The sequence below is a fragment of the Acartia tonsa genome, chromosome 2 (assembly GCF_053477335.1).
Source record: "Acartia tonsa isolate MP-2025a chromosome 2, ASM5347733v1, whole genome shotgun sequence".
Taxonomy (NCBI): Eukaryota; Metazoa; Arthropoda; class Copepoda; order Calanoida; family Acartiidae; genus Acartia; species Acartia tonsa.
This window is the reverse complement of record NC_137261.1, coordinates 3507412-3526604: the sequence shown is the minus strand read 5'-3', so window position 1 is coordinate 3526604 and position 19193 is coordinate 3507412. Positions and strand designations below refer to the sequence as shown.

The window sequence follows — 19193 nt, the reverse complement described above, 5'->3', positions numbered from 1 at the left end:
CCCAGGACTCGGGGGAGGGCCCTCGGCCCTTCCCCGAACCCAGGTCAGGGTTGCCATAGGCATGGCTCACGGTTGCCGAATACCACATTTGCATACTGCAACTCATTATTGGAGTAAAGACAAGTAGTTTAACAGCAGCATATCAACATTATGTCAGTCTTTGCCACATAGTCGACCACTTTCAAATTTAAATGGTTTATATCGACTCTACTGCTTAACTACTAATTTATCCAATATTTACGTCGACATTTCATTAGTATTATTGAATCCATTACATTGAAATAACGCACAATTCTAAAAAAAAAACATATTTGATGTTTTTATGTATTAGCACACGGGAATAAATTTTGAAGAATGTACTCAATGTCTTAGTTTATGAGATATTTTACTTTACAATAATAATATAAATGTTTTAAATCCAATTAAAATAAAGATGATTTAATTCAAAGGCGTACAGAAAGGGGGGGATATTCATCCTACCCGCCTGGCAAAATTAAAGGGGGTGAATACATTTTCCAATGTGTTTACCCCTTGCATCTATCTACACCCCTTTTGGGACTTTTGAGTAGGGAGGTACACACATAAAAGGGTAAATTCATCCCCCCTGACAATAAAACAACGCTCCTCTTGTTGTTTGTATTACACCCCTTAAACTACCCAACACCCCCTAGATTTTGTTTTGCGCACAACTCTTGCAGAACTCTGTGCACGCCACTGAATTTAGATTAAAATATACAGGTGTAATGAAAACTTAAACACATCAAATATTTTAGTAAAGAGAATATTTTGAACGTGAAAAAAATCTTATAAATTAAATAAAAAGAAGAACACAAATACTAAAAAAAGAGAAATATTTTGCAGGGAGTAAGGGAGGGGACAATGGATCGAATATTCAATTTTTAAGAGTCTCAGACTTTGGGTACTGGCTTAAAGGGTATGTGCAAGAATTCAGCAGGTTCTGCCTGACTTTTGGTACTAGCTCATCAATGCCCTGCTAACTAGCTGAGTTAGTTTTAAATATAGCAGACAGAAAAATTTGTTATTAGATGGCTGGTTTTAACAAATATTTTTTCCAAGAAAATGTCATTTCATGTATAGAAACTCTACTGTTATATTTATTTATTAAACAATCTAAGAACCCCTTGAATTTGGGTGGCATTTAAAAATATATGAGAAGGGCTGACGAAGTTCAAAACACGATTTTTCAAGTGATTAATTACAGAATATTATTACATTGTGATGTACTGGTAATTTAATTTTCAAGTAAATAATTTTTTTCTTATAACTAATTTTGTTCTAAATTATATTACCATGATCCCTTTACAATTTTGGTGAAATTTTCTGGATAAATCTGGTTTTCATTGCTTTTCAGAGAAAACTCTTATATTGAATTAATTGCCCATTGTCCCCTCCCTTACTACCTGAATATTTTGTATCTAGTACAATTCACAGTAAAAGGTTTGGTTTCAGACCTTCATTCCCAAAAAGGTTGCAAGCGATCAAGCATGAAATAACCAGTACCAAATACCGTTATAAGCGCGCGGCATAAGAAGGCTCTGCAATGAACGGAAATAAAACTAATTTAATCACATTTTCAATATTTTTTTTTTAGATAGATACAGTTTGTATGATATTATTGGACAATGAGAAATACTCAGAACACCCACTAACTCCATACCTGCTTGAAACAGTAAGCATGTTAACATTACTTCTTTTCAAGGATAAGACATTTATAAGTCAAGAATTTTTTAAAATCCTCTAATATACAGGGTGTTTCAAGAGAAATGCGTTTTTTAAAAACTTAATTAGGCATAGAAAATGAAACAATTATATAAAGAGCTTTATATAATTGGAAAACCTATTCTGACATTTATGTTTCAACTATTTTAAAATGATTTTTTTGACAAATTATGCCTTAAAAACCGGTTTTTCCAAAGACCTTAATTTTAAAGATTTATGAATTTAAAGGTTGTGGAAAAATGCGCACATATTTAAAAGTCAAATTGCGCAAATTGTATGAATAGTAGAAAAACGTTATGCATACCGTTAGAATTGTCATAAACTCTAGTTTTTGGAAATACAAATGCCATTTTTGTGCTATTTGTAGTTCAGGAGCTACGTTGAAAAATGTGAGAAAGGTTGAAAAGTTTTAATTAAGTTGAAACATTTTACCATGTATCTCCTAAACTATACGTAGCACAGGAATGGTTCTTACATATCCAAAAACTAGAGATTATGACGATTCTAACGGTATGCATAACATATTTCTACTATTAATACAAGCCGTGCAATTTGAATTTTAAAAATGAGAGCATTTTTTCTACAACCTTTAATTCTGTAAATCTTCAAAAATAAGGCCTTTGGAAAAACCGGTTTCTCAGGCAAAATTTGTCAAAAAATTCATTTATAAATATTTGAAACATAAATGTCCCAGAATAGGTTTTCTAAATATATAAAGCATTTTATATAATTGTTTCATTTTCTATGCCTAATTAAAATTTAAAAAAAAACGCATTTCTCTTGAAACACCCTGTATCTTTCATATGCCAATCACACCTATATTTACCCCCGAGTATTTAATATGACTCATTTTCTAGAATAAAAAGTTGATTTAAGTTGCTGAATTACGGGCCTTGATTTAATTAAAAGTATATAAGAAAGTGAGAGGGAGAGGGTTTCAATACTCCCCTACAAATATTATATGTAGTGGCTCGCCTTTCCCTCTTGTGGCCTAATATTGCAAAAAAAACTCTGGTAGGATATATGGAATTAAATTTGTCTCTGCATCCATTATTCCTTCTAAATATATATAAATAGACGATAAAAAATGAACAGTTGTCCACAAATAATTATCTAAGTTTTGACCCATACTTGTTTGTCCATGGATCAAATATCATGCCCTGTGTGTAGAAATTACATATTTCCAATGAATTCTAAGCTATAGTTAAACACTCTGTCCTTTCCTACCAACACAGCTGGGATAGAATATACTATTACATTGGTGGTTCATTAATTCAAATTTACGGATTAGGATTAATTCATACAGCTCTGTTTTGACACTGTACACTGGTACAGATACTTTTTTTCTAACGCGTATGGACAACAAATAAGATTTTAGATAAGAGAGAGAGAGAGAGGAGAGATCAAAATGTGACAATGGGCAGTTTGTTACACTAGTCCCCAACGTTTTCTTGTATGTTGGCTTGACAACTTTGGGGACCTTGGAGAATTTTGATTGGTTAGATCCTTAAACTGTTTTTAAAGTATTTTTGAATGGGGGGTCAAAAATATACTTTGCCACATTTAGAATAAGACTGCAGGGCCTAAATTTAAATTAGGCCCCCAAGTTAGTTTTTTTGGGGATTTTAAAAATCATTTTTTATAGTGGATTGGGTAATTTTTACCCCAGCTGATCGATTATTTATTTTGTGGTTAAATTGTCGCTTATGGAAGCATTTTAGTAATTCACTTTATATGCATGGCATACAAAAACAATGTACTCTGTTAAATGCAAATAATATTTTTTCTGAAAAAATGAATTCAATAGAGAAAATTAACATAATGAAAAAAAGTTTAATGGCCAATTATAGTTATAATAATATGACTAATCATAAGACCATATGAATTAATTGTTTCTGTTTTTTCTCTATATTTTTAAATTAAGGAAAGTAGAATAAATTGGGGGGGAAAATGTACAAAGTTATTTATCCAGAAACCATATAAAATGGTGCGGATACGCGTAACGAAAATTCTCGTATTTTTTAAACCCCCAAAATTTTTTACAGGAAAAAGACCATAAAATTATGCAATGAAGAAATTGTCCAAAATTCCTTTTATTTACCCGTCCCAGTTGTTTCGTTAACAAAAATGCAGATTATATAGCTGAATGATATTCTTAAACCAATGTATTTTACTTTCATAAATATTTTTTAGTAGCGAAGCTACTCTATAATTCACTTTGTCCGTCCGTCAGTCCGTCCGTCAGTCCGTAACGCTATGGGGGAGATGGGATTTACTCAGCTCCTATAAAAGATAGAGAGCTGAAATTTTTTGACAACATTCCCATCATTAAGGAGCACAATTAACTATAAAACATCAATGGCGGTCGGACGGCTTTTTGGCAGCTTTTAGGCTATTTTTTTATTTTCCACATTTTTCCTCCTATCTTTGGTGTTTATGGTCCGATTTAAAAAATTTTTTCAGTTAGATATATCAAAATTAAATTCTCCGTCGTTTGAAGAAAACAACAATGACGGTCAGACTGCCTTTTTGCAGGTTTTTGGCTATTTTTATATTTTTTACATTTTCCCCCATATCTTTGGTGTTTATGGTCCGATTTTCAAACTTTTTTCAGTTAAAGATATCAAAATTAAATTTCCCTTCGTTTGAAGAAAACAACAATGACGGTCAGACTGCCTTTTTGCAGGTTTTTGGCTATTTTTATTTTTTTTTACATTTTCCCTCATATCTTTGGTGTTTATGGACCGATTTACAAAATTTTTTCAGTTAAAGATAACAAAATTAAATTTCCGCTCATTTGAAGAAATCAACAATGACGGTCAGACTGCCTTTTTGCAGGTTTTTGGCTATTTTTATATTTTTTACATTTTCCCCCATATCTTTGGTGTTTATTAATCGATTTTCAAAATTTTTTCAGTTAAAGATATCAAAATTAAATTTCCCGTCGTTTGAAGAAAACAACAATGACCGTCAGTCCCATCCACGAAATTTTGTGCTTCGCTACTTATGGATGTTGTCATCCTTGTTATTTATTATACCCAATCAAGAGCATAGTAGAGTGTACAAATGAAAAGAAAGGAAGAAAAAAGCAATTAAAATTAAAAATGCTTCCACTTTTGTAAAAATTACCCAATCTGCTATAAAAAATAATTTTTTAAATCCCCCAAAAAAATAACTTGGGGGCCTAATTAAAATTTGGGCCCTGCAGTCTTGTTCTAAATGTGACAAAGTATATTTTTGACCCCTCATTCAAAAATACTTTAAAAACAGTTTAAGCTGAGTGTTCAAACGTTTTAATTTTTTACTAATTTAATCTACAGAAGGGGTAATTCGTGTATCATCATTGGGGATGTTAATGTTCATCAATTTATAAGCCATTGGCTTATCCCTTTAGATCCCAGGTTTTAGATTCTTATTTTAGATTAGATAAGGTTTGGTTAGATTTAGGAGTGACGCAGTAAAAAGCACAAAAAAGTTAAAATCCACCATAGGGGATAGAAACATTTTTTAAAATTCTTAATTAGATAAAGAGATGGAGTTTATTTATAAGTATGAATAAAAGCACTAATTTGTACTTACTATCTGAAAAAATTAAGTTATGCTAATTAATCTAAAATGCGCATTTTCCTTTAAAGCTTATCAAACGACAGAGTCTAGTTTGGGGGGGGGGGGGGATTTAATTACCAAACATTGTTTTATCCCTATCTATTTCTAATTTATTTTACCAGGTTATGAATTTTGTTGACGATAATGGAAACGAGGTGCTGCAACTTGGATCAATTGTTAAGCTGGCAGAAAGAACTTTTAGAAACATTCTCAGCAGGTTACCAACTTATTTTTTAGAAGGTTAGCTACTCTATAAGATACATTGTATGTTCTTCTGGCTATATGTAATGCTAGTTTGTCCTCTAGTTGATTGAAACATTATATAAAACAGTGCCCTCCCTCAACAAATGATATCCCTGCGAGACTTATATCTGGGTTGTCCTTATTTAGTACTAGCCTCTGCCCCAAGAGGTAGTTAAAAAAAAGTGTAGTACATGTGGTGGATCTTCATCTTCGTCATCTGCATCATCAAAAAAAAAGTAGCTAAATAAGTAACATTTACCAATTTTTACATTTTTTTAAAATTTTCTTCTACTTTCTTCACCTTTTTATCCTTCCGATTCAAGGATAATATTCTTATTTTTTAAAATCTTAACAGAAATTTTAAAATTCCTAAGATTAAATTCATTTAAGCACTTACTCATAAGGATTAAGTTTTATGACGACACGGTATTAGAGATTTTTATATTAGTGTAGGTAGAGTATAAAAAGTACAAAACAGACTGGCCAAAATGAATGATAACAAGGAATATTATATTGAATTGGGTCAAAATTATTGAAATTAACAATAATTATCTAACCTTTTCTATAAAGTAGTAAGGTTTTTGTTTGTCCGTTTCGATCATGCAATCCACTAACCCGTTCGAGTTTTTATTTTATGGAAACTCGACTGGATGTTTGTAGGCTATTTTTTGTAAATTTAAGTCCTGGGATAGTTTTAAGCTTAATGTTGTAAGACATCAAAATATTAATAATATTGTTTTAGGTCGAGGCTTAAAGCAGACGAGTTTGTAAAATTTGAGGCCGCCCTGATGTGGTGTAAGAATAACACAGACAAAAATCCAGCTAAATTCAGGCAATTTTTTGAGACTTTTTTCAAAACAAAAACTGTATTATGTTATGCACTATTTAAATAGAAAGCAAAGCAACTCTAAAAACGTTACCAGAAAGTCCGTGCGTCCATTTATAAAATCTGTCGATTTTAATTTTTTTGTCAACGCTTGTTTCTATGATCAAATTATCCTATTTTTCTGCTTTTAAAAGAATAATTCCTAGTTCAAAAAGGTAGCTAAGCATCTCTATAATCAAGTTATAGAAATGTATGTATGTTTTTAAACAAAACTGGTTTTAATCTTTTAATTTTTCAATATAATAACCGCGAAAAGCAGTTAAAATACCATGCGATAAATAAATTTTAGTAAAGAAATGTAATAACTCACATAAATTCAAATTTATTTAATATTTCAACCATTATTTTATTGCATAAAGTTAAATTTGAAAAAAAAAATATATAGAAAATTCTTTTTAAAAAAGTTACATAATCTTTATTTTTCAGCAAATATTTTATGTATATAAAAAACCTCTCAACTTTTGTAAAAAGTTTTAAGTTGTTTTTCTGGAAATAACATTGAATAATTTACACATAAACATTAAGAGATATAAGTTTTCCGGAATTTTAATGTAGGGAGTAGATTTGAAATCTGCATCAAATTTTAAGGATTTTTTATAAAATTCGTTTTTTGTAAAATTCTTTATCTAAAAGCGAAAATACATTTTAAGTTAATTAATTTTGACCAATAGGATAGGTGGATTTTAAACTACCTGCGCTCTAATTGGTTGAATGATGTACGACATCCAATCAGAGCGCAGATTTTTTAAATCCACCAATCACAGATGCCAAAATTAATTAACTTAATTTGTATTTCCGCTTTTAGATAAAGAATTATACAAAAAACGAATTTTATAAAAAAAATCCTTAAAATTTGATGCAGATTTCAAATCTACTCCCTACATTAAAATTCCGGAAAACTTATATCTCTTAATAAACATAGAGAATGAAGTGAAGATTGAACATGAATTTTTTTCAGATTTGTACAGTATTAGTTATTTATCGCATTTTATTATATGCTACGTTCCGCGGATATAAAAATAACAATGAACATAAATAACAGGTTCGTTAAATTAAAACAAAATTCATAAGCTTTTTAGACAAACAGATACACAGATGATTATTAAAGTTATAAAACGTTAAAGCTTCTTTATTATTTTGCTGAACATGTTTTAACAAGCAATAAAAAGTGCAAACAAAAATATTTTCACCTAATTGTTTTTTAGAAAGAAGATGCGAAGTTTTCTGGATTATATACAATTTCAATACATTCCATGCGATGTTTTAGTAAAGGTAAGCAACATATTTATTTCAGAAACAAGTTTTTTTTCTCAATTATTTATTAGTAAAGTAAACTTAAGGACAATTAATTTTTCTTTCAAATACAGCGGCTAAAAGGCAGTTTTCTGAGGTTTAAGATAATGCTTCAATATTCTGTATTTTATTTATTTACTAAAAGACTATGAATCCAGGAATAAGGTAAAAGCACCAAGTGAAATAATATTTGGGGGCAAATGGAGAGGTCGTCAATTTTACGATGTGTTGCCCCCCAACAACGGCTGAAAAACACGTATAGGTTTCGTGATTTTTTCCAAATTAAATTCTTTATTTGTAGAAGCTGCTTTGAATCTATTATTCATAGGAAACTTACGTTCTTTTTAGGAATAACTTGATAAAAACGTTAATTTGAGTCAATTATTTTCATATCATTATTATTATATTTACTCAATTATCTTTAATGACGTTTCTTTTCAGAATTAAAAATCCACAAAATAATAAAATTTGGATTAAAAGATTATTTAAATATATTTAAATAAAGTTATTCTTTTAGAGATAATTACAATATTAAAAGTGAAAATTAATCTGAAAAGGTTTCATGAGTCTTCAGATTTTTTAATCCTTCATTAAAAAGTTGTTAATTATCTAATTAACTTTGCAAATTTAAAAAAGATTTTACAAAGAATTAATCTCTACAATAGAAAATTCCCTACTATAAAATTTTATATTAATAACTCTTTTTATTAAAAAACTTAATTTTAAATCTTGTTTCAAACAAGTTTTATGAATCAAAATTAAAAACAAGAATAACAATATCCATAAGTAGCTCCATAAGGATGTGTATCCACTAAGAATAGTACCCAACTACACTATGATAAGAGCTCTATCTCTAAATTATTATTCATATTAATTGTCCATATCCTAGGATGTGTACCCACTAAGAATAGTACCCAACTACACTATAATAAGAGCTCTATCTCTAAATTATTATTCTAATTAATTATCCATATCCTAGGATGTGTACCCACTAAGAATAGTACCAAACTACACTATGATAGGAGCCCTATCTCTAAATTATTATTCATATTATTTATCCATATCCTAGGATGTGTACCCACTAAGAATAGTACCCAACTACTCTATGATAAGAGCTCTATCTCTAAATTATTATTCATATTAATTATCCATATCCTAGGATGTGTACCCATTAAGAATAGTACCCAACTACACTATGATAAGAGCTCTATCTCTAAATTATTATTCATATTAATTATCCATATCCTAGGATGTGTACCCACTAAGAATAGTACCCAACTACACTATGATAAGAGCTCTATCTCTAAATTATTATTCATATTAATTATCCATATCCTAGGATGTGTACCCACTAAGAATAGTACCCAACTACACTATGATAAGAACACTATCTCTAAATTATTATTCTAATTAATTATCCATATCCTAGGATGTGTACCCACTAAGAATAGTACCCAACTACACTATGATAAGAGCTCTATCTCTAAATTATTATTCATATTAATTATCCATATCCTAGGATGTGTACCCACTAAGAATAGTACCCAACTACACTATGATAAGAGCCCTAGCCCACCAAGCTGACCCCACACTTCAAGTAAGTATATATTCATATAATTTTTCACTTATTTGTCTTATTTTTTCCACATACCTTAATTGATAAGACAATGGATAATAAATTACTATACACACCCAATATGGGAAAAAAATCACCCATTTTGTGGAGGGGAGAGGGAGAACTTATTTTACCACCCCCCAATCTCCTCTCTCCCAATCGCTTGATAGAAGCACTTGAGTGGCCTTAATACGTAGATTATCACTAAATAAAAATATATCAGATATAATATCAAATGCTCTTCTTAAGTCTAAAATGCATTAAATGACAACGCGTATTTTTACTTATTAATAAGAAAGTGTTTAACGCTAACTTAAAGTCAAAATACCCTAATTAATTATCCGGATTCCGACCTCGTTCATTTTATTTTTTTTAAATATTTTTCTAATTATGTAATATTTTCTTTTTTAGTAGCGAAAACACGTTTATAGATATATTATTATTTTTTCTTTATCCTCCCGTTATTTTCAATGATTTCTGAACATCTACTCTATTATGCAATTTATCTGTTTGTACGTTCATGATTCTTTTGGAAGTTGTCGTCCTTGTTTTGTTCTTATCTAACTATAATATTATACTATCATAAGATAAGAATTCTATAAAAAGAACAAATATTTTGATCCACTTTAAACAGAAATATCAAATATTTTCTAAATATAAAAAGAATAGGAATCTTATTGTTCTTTCTTTGTGTAATAGATTTGAGGCGTATCAAATAAAAATATTTCTTTGTAATAAAATTACTTTTCATCTTTTGTTGGTGTCAGTGGCGCAACTACTTTTTAACTAAGTTTAATCCTTAAGAGGACGTATGTAATGTTGGTCTATCACAAATTAAATCTGATTATTACTCACCATTAAAGATAAATCACAAAGCCCATTTTATCCTGTTATGAAGTCATAAATTTCGGGAAAGGGAAAGGAGAAACCCATTCCCTTCTCCTATCCCGAAATTTATGACGTCACAACAGGATAATATGGGCTTTGTCAAGATAAATCATATAGATTAAATTGTAATTAATCATCCGCTCGTCGCGTCGGGGAGGTGATAGTTTCGAATCTCGGCCCGATACCGTGTCATAAAAAAAGACGCAAAAAATATTACATACTGCTTAGTCTATAAACAGACGAAACTCATTGCCATTCACAGTTAGGACTTCTCAGACGAAGGACGTGCAATTTATCGTTTTCATTTTAGTGTAAATGTTATTGCTTCGCTATATATGAATATTATTGTCATTGTTTCTTTCTTATTTAGGAATTTCCAAGTATGGAGGATTTAGCTTATGAGAATGAGGTAATAGATTCCGTTTTAAAATTTAACCACGTATTAAGATTAAGAGGGGCACTCCCCCCCCCCCCCTCTCTTTCTATGGGCAAACTCTCTTTTGAAGGTTGAGTTACCCTACCCCAAAAGAACCTATGACAAGCTATACTGTAAAGGAGATCCATATCATTTAAGCGTTTAGCGAGATACTTCAGCACACAAACAGACAGACACGCATCTTTAAACTTTTATATAAAGAGTAACTTTGAATTGTTTAAGGATGGTTTTCAGAAGTGCTAAAAAATATAAATTTTTTTAACTTTAATGTCCTATCTAACGAAATATTATATTCGGTGATTTACCATTTACCTAAAATAAACAACAATTTATTTATATTAGAGTTTCCTAATAAAAATTTTTACTGTATAATATCTTACTGTTTCAAATTTAGATGCCAGGATCGTGTAGAAGGCCACCGTCCTATAATAGCCAAGACCAAAAACATCTTAGATCGGTATGTACAACAATTTTATTTAAAACAAGAACACATGTGTCCATTCCTTGCATAGTCTCTCATATGGTTGTGTGTGTGTGTGTGTGCAAAGCTAAGTAGTAACATATTACTTTTTATATGCCCAGTAAATATTAGGAAAGGATAATTTTCTAATGTTGATTTATCTTGTGACGGTGGTGGTACCCTACCCTAACATAGTTATAAACTTTTCCTATGACCTATGAGAAGCTCAATTTACAGTAGAGCGTGTGCCGAATGTAACATAGAGATCCTGTTACTTTATTATATAAGGATGATAAAAAAACAGGAAGGAATATTTTCGACACAAGTATTAGGGTGGTTTGATATTCCCTCATTTACTTTTAGTTGTATGGAGACCTAAATTTTAGAGGATAGTAATTTTTTTATTGGGTCACATCTTTCACAGGTTTTGCTGCGGGGGAAAAGGAGTGCAAATAACCTTAAACCTGCTGTAGACTAATAAAAAGTGTTGAACAATAGGTCGATCCATTCACAATATCTTATCAGACATATACACTACTCTAATAATGAAGAAAATATGTTATATTGTTATTGGAAGAAAAAGGAAGCAAACTTTAATTGAAAATAAATCTTTTGATATCATTATCAAAGACATTGTTTTATTTTTAGAATTTTATTTAATCTGCAGAGGCATTCATTTTATCTTATATAAAAGTTTTCTTTATCTATCATAATGTCATCAACAGAGTGAACAAAAAAGCGTCAGAGACTAGATGCTGCACTGTTTTCTTATTTATCGTTCTTAAAATCTTCCATATTTGATTATTAACTGTTAATGTTGTAGGAGAAAGAGAAGTATATTTACCCTGCTATATCTGTATCTGGAGCCAATACCCCTGACTGTGAACTAGACTCTAGCAACAGGTACTGTGTTATCAGAAGTAGTGAGAATCATAATTTTAGTTTATTTACTGTTCTTTTTTTTGTTTTTACTTCAATAACCAATGAAATATATGGCCCCAATGACCTACAAAAAACAGTGGTCTCCAAAAAATGTGTCTGTCTAATCGTGCGTGTATATCCCAGATTTTTTTCTAAAATACCCATGCTACCATGACTATATGCAAAAATATTAGGATGTAAGTGGGTATGTCCGAATAAAATTTTATGTATCTCAAATTTTTCGACACCTTGGAAACTGTCCCAATTTTGTATAACTTTTGCGGAACATGTTCCAGTTACGTCATATTTTTCTTTCCCGAAAAAGGGAAGGGGGGAAGAAAATCTCTTCAAAAGAGATGGGGAAAACCCCCTTTTCTCCCATCTCTTTTTTCTTCCCCCCTTCCCTTTTTTTTCTTTCCCCCTTCCCTTTTTCGGGAAAGAAAAATATGACGTAACTGGAACATGTTCCGCAAAAGTTATACAAAATTGGGACAGTTTCCATGGTGTCAATTTTTTCTTCTTATTTTCTAATTTCTTTAAAAGTCCCAGAATAACAAAACTGCTATTAATTTTATGACTTTTATGATAAGATTAGTACCAGTTTTGTAAACTAGGTCCTTCGGCCCTTCGGGGTTAAGTAAACTGGTTTTAATCTTACATTTTTCATTTTCATTTCCGAAGAAATACAATGAGATCAAGAACTATTATTTGTTTCAGTGAAAGCCAAACATTTTCTGGAGTTAGCTCAATAGGAAGATCAAACAATCCTTCATTAACTGTAAGTACAATTTTGTGGAAAAAATATTAAACAATAATTGCTTATTTTAAGAACCTAACAATCCTATTAATATTGCATATAGCATTTTAGTTTAGGTTAGCGCAAGTAATAATTAGAAGAGCCCTCATAAGGACTAGAAACATATCAATAGGAAAAAATGTAAAAATGTAAAGAAATAATTAGCAGAAGAAAATAATTGTGAGATTAAGTTATGCATGCTAATTTTAACCTTATTATTCCTAGAGTAATATGAGATACATCTCATTAAAATAACAATGTCTCAATTTTATCTAATTCTTTTTCTAATTAAACCATTCTATGAATACCAAGTTAATTTTATTATCACATGTGTAATATTAAGTTAATTAACGTTAGAATTTAATTATAAAATAGTGCAATTAATAATGAAATTTTAACTAAGTAATATTAATGACGAAAGTCACCTATCCTTATACTAAAGTAACAGAATGTTTGTTTGTGTGTCTGTGTATCTGTGTGTCTGTGTATCTGTGTGTCTGAGTATCTGTGTGTCTGTGTGTCTGTGTATCTGTGTATCTGTGTGTCTGTGTATCTGTGTGTCTGTGTATCTGTGTGTCTGTGTATCTGTGTGTCTGTGTATCTGTGTATCTGTGTGTCTGTGTATCTGTGTGTCTGTGTATCTGTGTATCTGTGTGTCTGTGTATCTGTGTGTCTGTGTATCTTTGTGTCTGTGTATCTGTGTGTCTGTGTATCTGTGTATCTGTGTGTCTGTGTATCTGTGTGTCTGTGTATCTGCGTGTCTGTACCGAAGGATCTCGCTAACTGCTGAACCGATCGGGTTCTCCTTAACAGGGTAGATTCTCATAGGTCCTGGGAAGGTTTATAACTATTTTGGGGGAGGGTACCACCACCCTCCTAAGAGAAATCACAATAAAATCGAAAAAAAATAAAATATTCCTGTCGCATAGTGTCGCTAGCGTATGAATGTCTCTACGTAGCGTAGTGGTGCTGCGTAGAAACATGAATTTAACAGCTGATTGACCATAGACAAATTATTTCTCAAATTAGATATTCAAAATAAAAAAAAAACATTTATATGCCACTAGAGGCCTCTAGGGGCGTATCCGCTAGTAACATAAAAAGCTATAGTCAAAACATTATCAGAATAACGGTTTTTTGTAAATATTTTTGTTTATGTTTTTTCACATTCTATTTCAAGAGGAAAGCAATGAAAGTTTACAATATAATTTCCTGTAAGATTGATTTGCTCTATGAAATTCAATTATTTATAACTTACTTATTATATATGAACGAAATGAAAAAATAAAACCATTTTGTACCAAAATATGTACAAATTCTAACCCATGATATTTTCTTTTTTCTTATTTTGGTTCTAAGAAACTCTAATTGTTGTCTGACATTCGTTCATTTAGGTACCGCGAGAGGGATCAGGATTCTTTTCAAGGGTGTTTAACAGAACTCCGTTACCACTGTCTCAAAACAACTCACTTTCGTCTAGCTATTCAAATTCAAGGTAATTATCTTGAATCAACATTTAAATGATCAAATCTTGTACAGTTCACAGTAAAATATTCCTTGATAAATTTTATATAATTTTGAAGATAATCGTTACCAGGAAAATTTTACCGTGAACTGCACTAGATCCAAATAATCATTTTGAATAAAAAATGTGTGACCCCCTATGGAAAGTAATACGATTAGTATAATGAAAAAAGTTATGGGATAGGCGTATACCAGAAAGCTTACCCTTTAATTGGATGACCCTTACTATAATTCCCTAATTCATTCCGCCTATTAATGGGTACAGTCATTCCCCTCACTTCTGACATACATTTATAAACTACGCTGTACTTGTAATTGCTGCAAAAGTTATTGTCCTTGTTTTCAGTTTTGCCTCGTACAATTTGTTACCTGATTCTGGTGCACAAACCCCACAGCCCATACCTGACATTGGCCGCCTGTTCCTGGAGCCCAAACCATCTGTATCCACCCTCTCCAGTTGTGATTCAAGGTGGAGTAGTTATAAAAGCAGGGCTTCTCTATGATTAGGATCAGTCTGTACGTCCATTTACATCCTTTGTTTATACAAAAAAAATCATATTATGCTTATTAAGTTCTAACACACCTTTAAGATAGACAGCTGAAATACTTGGTTAAGGTTCCCTTTACCAAAACAAATTCATTGTATAATTTGTTTGATCCGTCTGTCTGTCTGTCTGTCATGATCGATAAGACAAAATTACTTATTTTTTTATAAGGGATTTGTGTGTTTTTTTTTTGACTAAATCGTTTTCACTTTTCTTTACTTTTTATGACAGCTGTATGTCTACTTTATGACTTTCATTGTCCGTTTGTCCATTTGCTACTTTTAGATGTTATCATCCTTGTTTTTGTTGTAAATTCTTTTTTTTAAATTTAATTAAATTTCAGATTATCCCACGCCAGCCCACAACCACTGGATCATCCCAGGTATTAAAATTACTTTATGATTATTCTGTGGTTTTCCTTAAAAAGCCTAAACGAGCACAGATCCCCTTCCCCCTCTCCTTAGTTTAAAATAAAATGAAAAAAGGGGGATATAGCTTTTTTTGAGGGAATTGAAATGAGTTGTTTTAAAGGTTTGAGGAGGGTATTCTAATGTATTGTTTAAATGTTTGAGGAAGTAAAATGAGGGGTCTTAAAGTTTGAGGAGGGTAAACACTCCTCTATCCCACCCATTGACGTCTTATTACATTAGGCAAGGGTATTTCATATTGTGAGGGGTATTGGCCCTGCTGGGATAGTAGACACCCCCAATCCCTTATTTATTGGTAAGAAATTAGGTACAATTTATTAGTTTTAAAACTTTTAAAATTTTGGTTTTATCGACTTTGTTTAATTTTTGTTATACCATCAATTTAGATACAGCCGTTTGTTTGACTCCCGTGCTAGTACCCGCTCCAATCAGTCAGAGGTCTTCAGACCGCCGTCTGCGGCTGACAGAAGCGGTCAAATATCCCGAGCAGCTTCTGCGGAAGGACCAAATTCTACACCATCAACCATAGAAGCCAGGTATATATATCCTTATATAAAAGTAACAGGATGTCTAACTGTGGTTTTGTACTGAAGGATCTCACTAACTGCTGGACCGATAGGGAAGCTTTTCTTGGGTTCAGAGAGGTTTATATTTTTGGGGGGTGAAAGGTACCCTCTATCTCCCACGATAAAACGAAAAAAAAGTTTTATATGCCTCTTGGGGCGTTACCGCTAGTTTTTTTTATAAAGTAAATACACTCAAACATATATTACATTGTATTTTCAGTAGTGCTGGGCTATCTCCATCAGCCTCTATCCACCAGAAAAAGTAAGATTTTTTTTCCATTTTCTTGAATTAAAAACAATCTTTCTAATGTTGTAAATGAATTTTTTACTGGTTAAAAATGTTTACTTTGTTTATATAGAATTTTATTGTTCAGAATAATTTGATTTGGCATTGATTGACTCCATTGAAAATAAAATATAATTCTAGATATCCAAGTAAAGGAATCAAAACATTTTTCTCCTCGCAGACCTCTCTGGTTTCTCAACAATCACAGGTACTAGAAATAGAATAAGAGGATATATTGTCGGGGAAAAAATTTGTCGTAATATAGACCTCGTTTATTGGCCAGTTCATTCATCGAGTGGAGATGATGGGGTACAGGGGGTATCGTTATTGTAGCCAGCTGCGAGTACCACTTTATTGGAGTGCATGATAATTTGGCGCAACATCCAAGTAATAATTTATTTATTTCTACACTCAACACGATGCTTCCTATATTATATCCATATATTTAATTTGGGATAGTGTATTTATGGGCCAACCTTCAACCATCAAGAAAAAACTAACTGGATTTTGAAGCATTTATTTTTTGAGAAACCTTCTTTCGTTATTGCAGTGCATTTTTTAAGTAAATTATTCTTTACAATTTATTCAAATGTATTTATTTAGTTAAGTAAATTAGACAATTTATCTTTTACAACAAAGATCAAGTGTTTCTAAATACAAGATTTGGTTTAATGGTGTCTGTAAAATTCTTTTACTTCTTTTTATTGCTTCTAACAATGTAGTTTTACCAAAATATTTAGAAACTATTGATATATATTTAAACCTAACCAAACACTCTATCTAGGACGGTGAAAAGAACAACCTATCAAGCTCCTGGAGTTCATTATATAATCCTATGCTTCATAAAGGACAGGAACACCATGCTAGGTAGGATATAAACTATAATCTGTATAGCTCCTGGAGTTCATTATATAATCCTATGCTTTATAAAGAACAGGAACACCATGCTAGGTAGGATATAAACTATAATCTGTATAGCTACTGGAGTTCATTATATAATCCTATGCTTCATAAAGGACAGGAACACTATGCTAGGTAGGATAAAACTATAATCTGTATAGCTCCTGGAGTTTATTATATAATCCTATGCTTTATAAAGGACAGGAGCACCATGCTAGGTAGGATATAAAATATAATCTGTATAGCTCCTGAAGTTCATTATATAATCCTATGTTTCATAAAGGACAGGAACACCATGCTAGGTAGGATATAAACTATAATCTGTATAGCACCTGGAGTTTATTATATAATCCTATGTTTCATAAAGGACAGGAACACCATGCTAGGTAGGATATAAACTATAATCTGTATAGCACCTGGAGTTCATTATATAATCCCATGCTTCATAAAGGACAGGAACACCATGCTAGGTAGGATATAAACTATAATGTGTATAGCTCCTGGAGTTCATTATATAATCCCATGCTTCATAAAGGACAGGAACACCATGCTAGGTAGGATATAAACTATAATCTGTATAGCACCTGGAGTTCATTATATAATCCCATGCTTCATAAAGGACAGGAACACCATGCTAGGTAGGATATAAACTATAATGTGTATAGCATCTAGAGTTCATTATATAATCCTATGCTTCATAATGGACAGGAACACCATGCTAGGTAGGATATAAACTATAATCTGTATAGCTCCTGGAGTTCATTATATAATCCTATGCTTCATAAAGGACAGAAACACCATGCTAGGTATGATATAAACTATAATCTGTATAGCACCTGGAGTTTATTATATAATCCTATGCTTTATAAAGGACAGGAACACCATGCTAGGTAGGATATAAACTATAATCTGTATAGTTCCTGGAGTTCATTATATAATCCTATGCTTCATAAAGGACAGGAACACCATGCTAGGTAGGATATAAACTATAATCTGTATAGCTCCTGAAGTTCATTATATAATCCTATGTTTCATAAAGGACAGGAACACCATGCTAGGTAGGATATAAACTATAATCTGTATAGCACCTGGAGTTTATTATATAATCCTATGTTTCATAAAGGACAGGAACACCATGCTAGGTAGGATATAAACTATAATCTGTATAGCACCTGGAGTTCATTATATAATCCCATGCTTCATAAAGGACAGGAACACCATGCTAGGTATGATATAAACTATAATCTGTATAGTTCCTGGAGTTCATTATATAATCCTATGCTTCATAAAGGACAGGAACACCATGCTAGGTAGGATATAAACTATAATGTGTATAGCATCTAGAGTTCATTATATAATCCTATGCTTCATAAAGGACAGGAATACCATGCTAGGTAGGATACAAACTATAATCTGTATAGCTCCTGGAGTTCATTGTATAATCCTATGCTTCATAAAGGACAGGAACACCATGCTAGGTGGGATATAAACTATAATCTGTATAGCACCTGTAGTTCATTATATAATCCCATGCTTCATAAAGGACAGGAACACCATGCTAGGTAGGATATAAACTATAATCTGTATAGCACCTGGAGTTCATTATATAATCCCATGCTTCATAAAGGACAGGAACACCATGCTAGGTATGATATAAACTATAATCTGTATAGTTCCTGGAGTTCATTATATAATCCTATGCTTCATAAAGGACAGGAACACCATGCTAGGTAGGATATAAACTATAATGTGTATAGCATCTAGAGTTCATTATATAATCCTATGCTTCATAAAGGACAGGAACACCATGCTAGGTGGGATATAAACTATAATGTGTATAGCACCTGGAGTTCATTATATAATCCCATGCTTCATAAAGGACAGGAACACCATGCTAGGTAGGATATAAACTATAATCTGTATAGCACCTGGAGTTCATTATATAATCCCATGCTTCATAAAGGACAGGAACACCATGCTAGGTATGATATAAACTATAATCTGTATAGTTCCTGGAGTTCATTATATAATCCTATGCTTCATAAAGGACAGGAACACCA

At 31.6% G+C, this 19193-nt stretch overlaps 1 protein-coding gene across 1 annotated transcript in view; it reads left to right on the top strand.

The window, feature by feature from the left end:
• LOC145312677 (uncharacterized) overlaps positions 1–19193 on the top strand; it is a 42312-nt gene that overhangs the window by 17835 nt on the left and 5284 nt on the right. The window contains exons 9-24 of the mRNA XM_080151936.1: positions 1613–1690; positions 5469–5563; positions 6332–6421; positions 7681–7747; positions 9288–9365; positions 10642–10680; positions 11102–11164; positions 11991–12070; positions 12806–12866; positions 14279–14379; positions 14755–14877; positions 15297–15335; positions 15768–15917; positions 16168–16209; positions 16375–16441; positions 17018–17100. Of these exons, the coding sequence (XP_080008062.1) occupies positions 1613–1690; positions 5469–5563; positions 6332–6421; positions 7681–7747; positions 9288–9365; positions 10642–10680; positions 11102–11164; positions 11991–12070; positions 12806–12866; positions 14279–14379; positions 14755–14877; positions 15297–15335; positions 15768–15917; positions 16168–16209; positions 16375–16441; positions 17018–17100 (1256 nt within the window). The remainder of the gene's footprint in view (positions 1–1612; positions 1691–5468; positions 5564–6331; positions 6422–7680; positions 7748–9287; positions 9366–10641; positions 10681–11101; positions 11165–11990; positions 12071–12805; positions 12867–14278; positions 14380–14754; positions 14878–15296; positions 15336–15767; positions 15918–16167; positions 16210–16374; positions 16442–17017; positions 17101–19193) is intronic.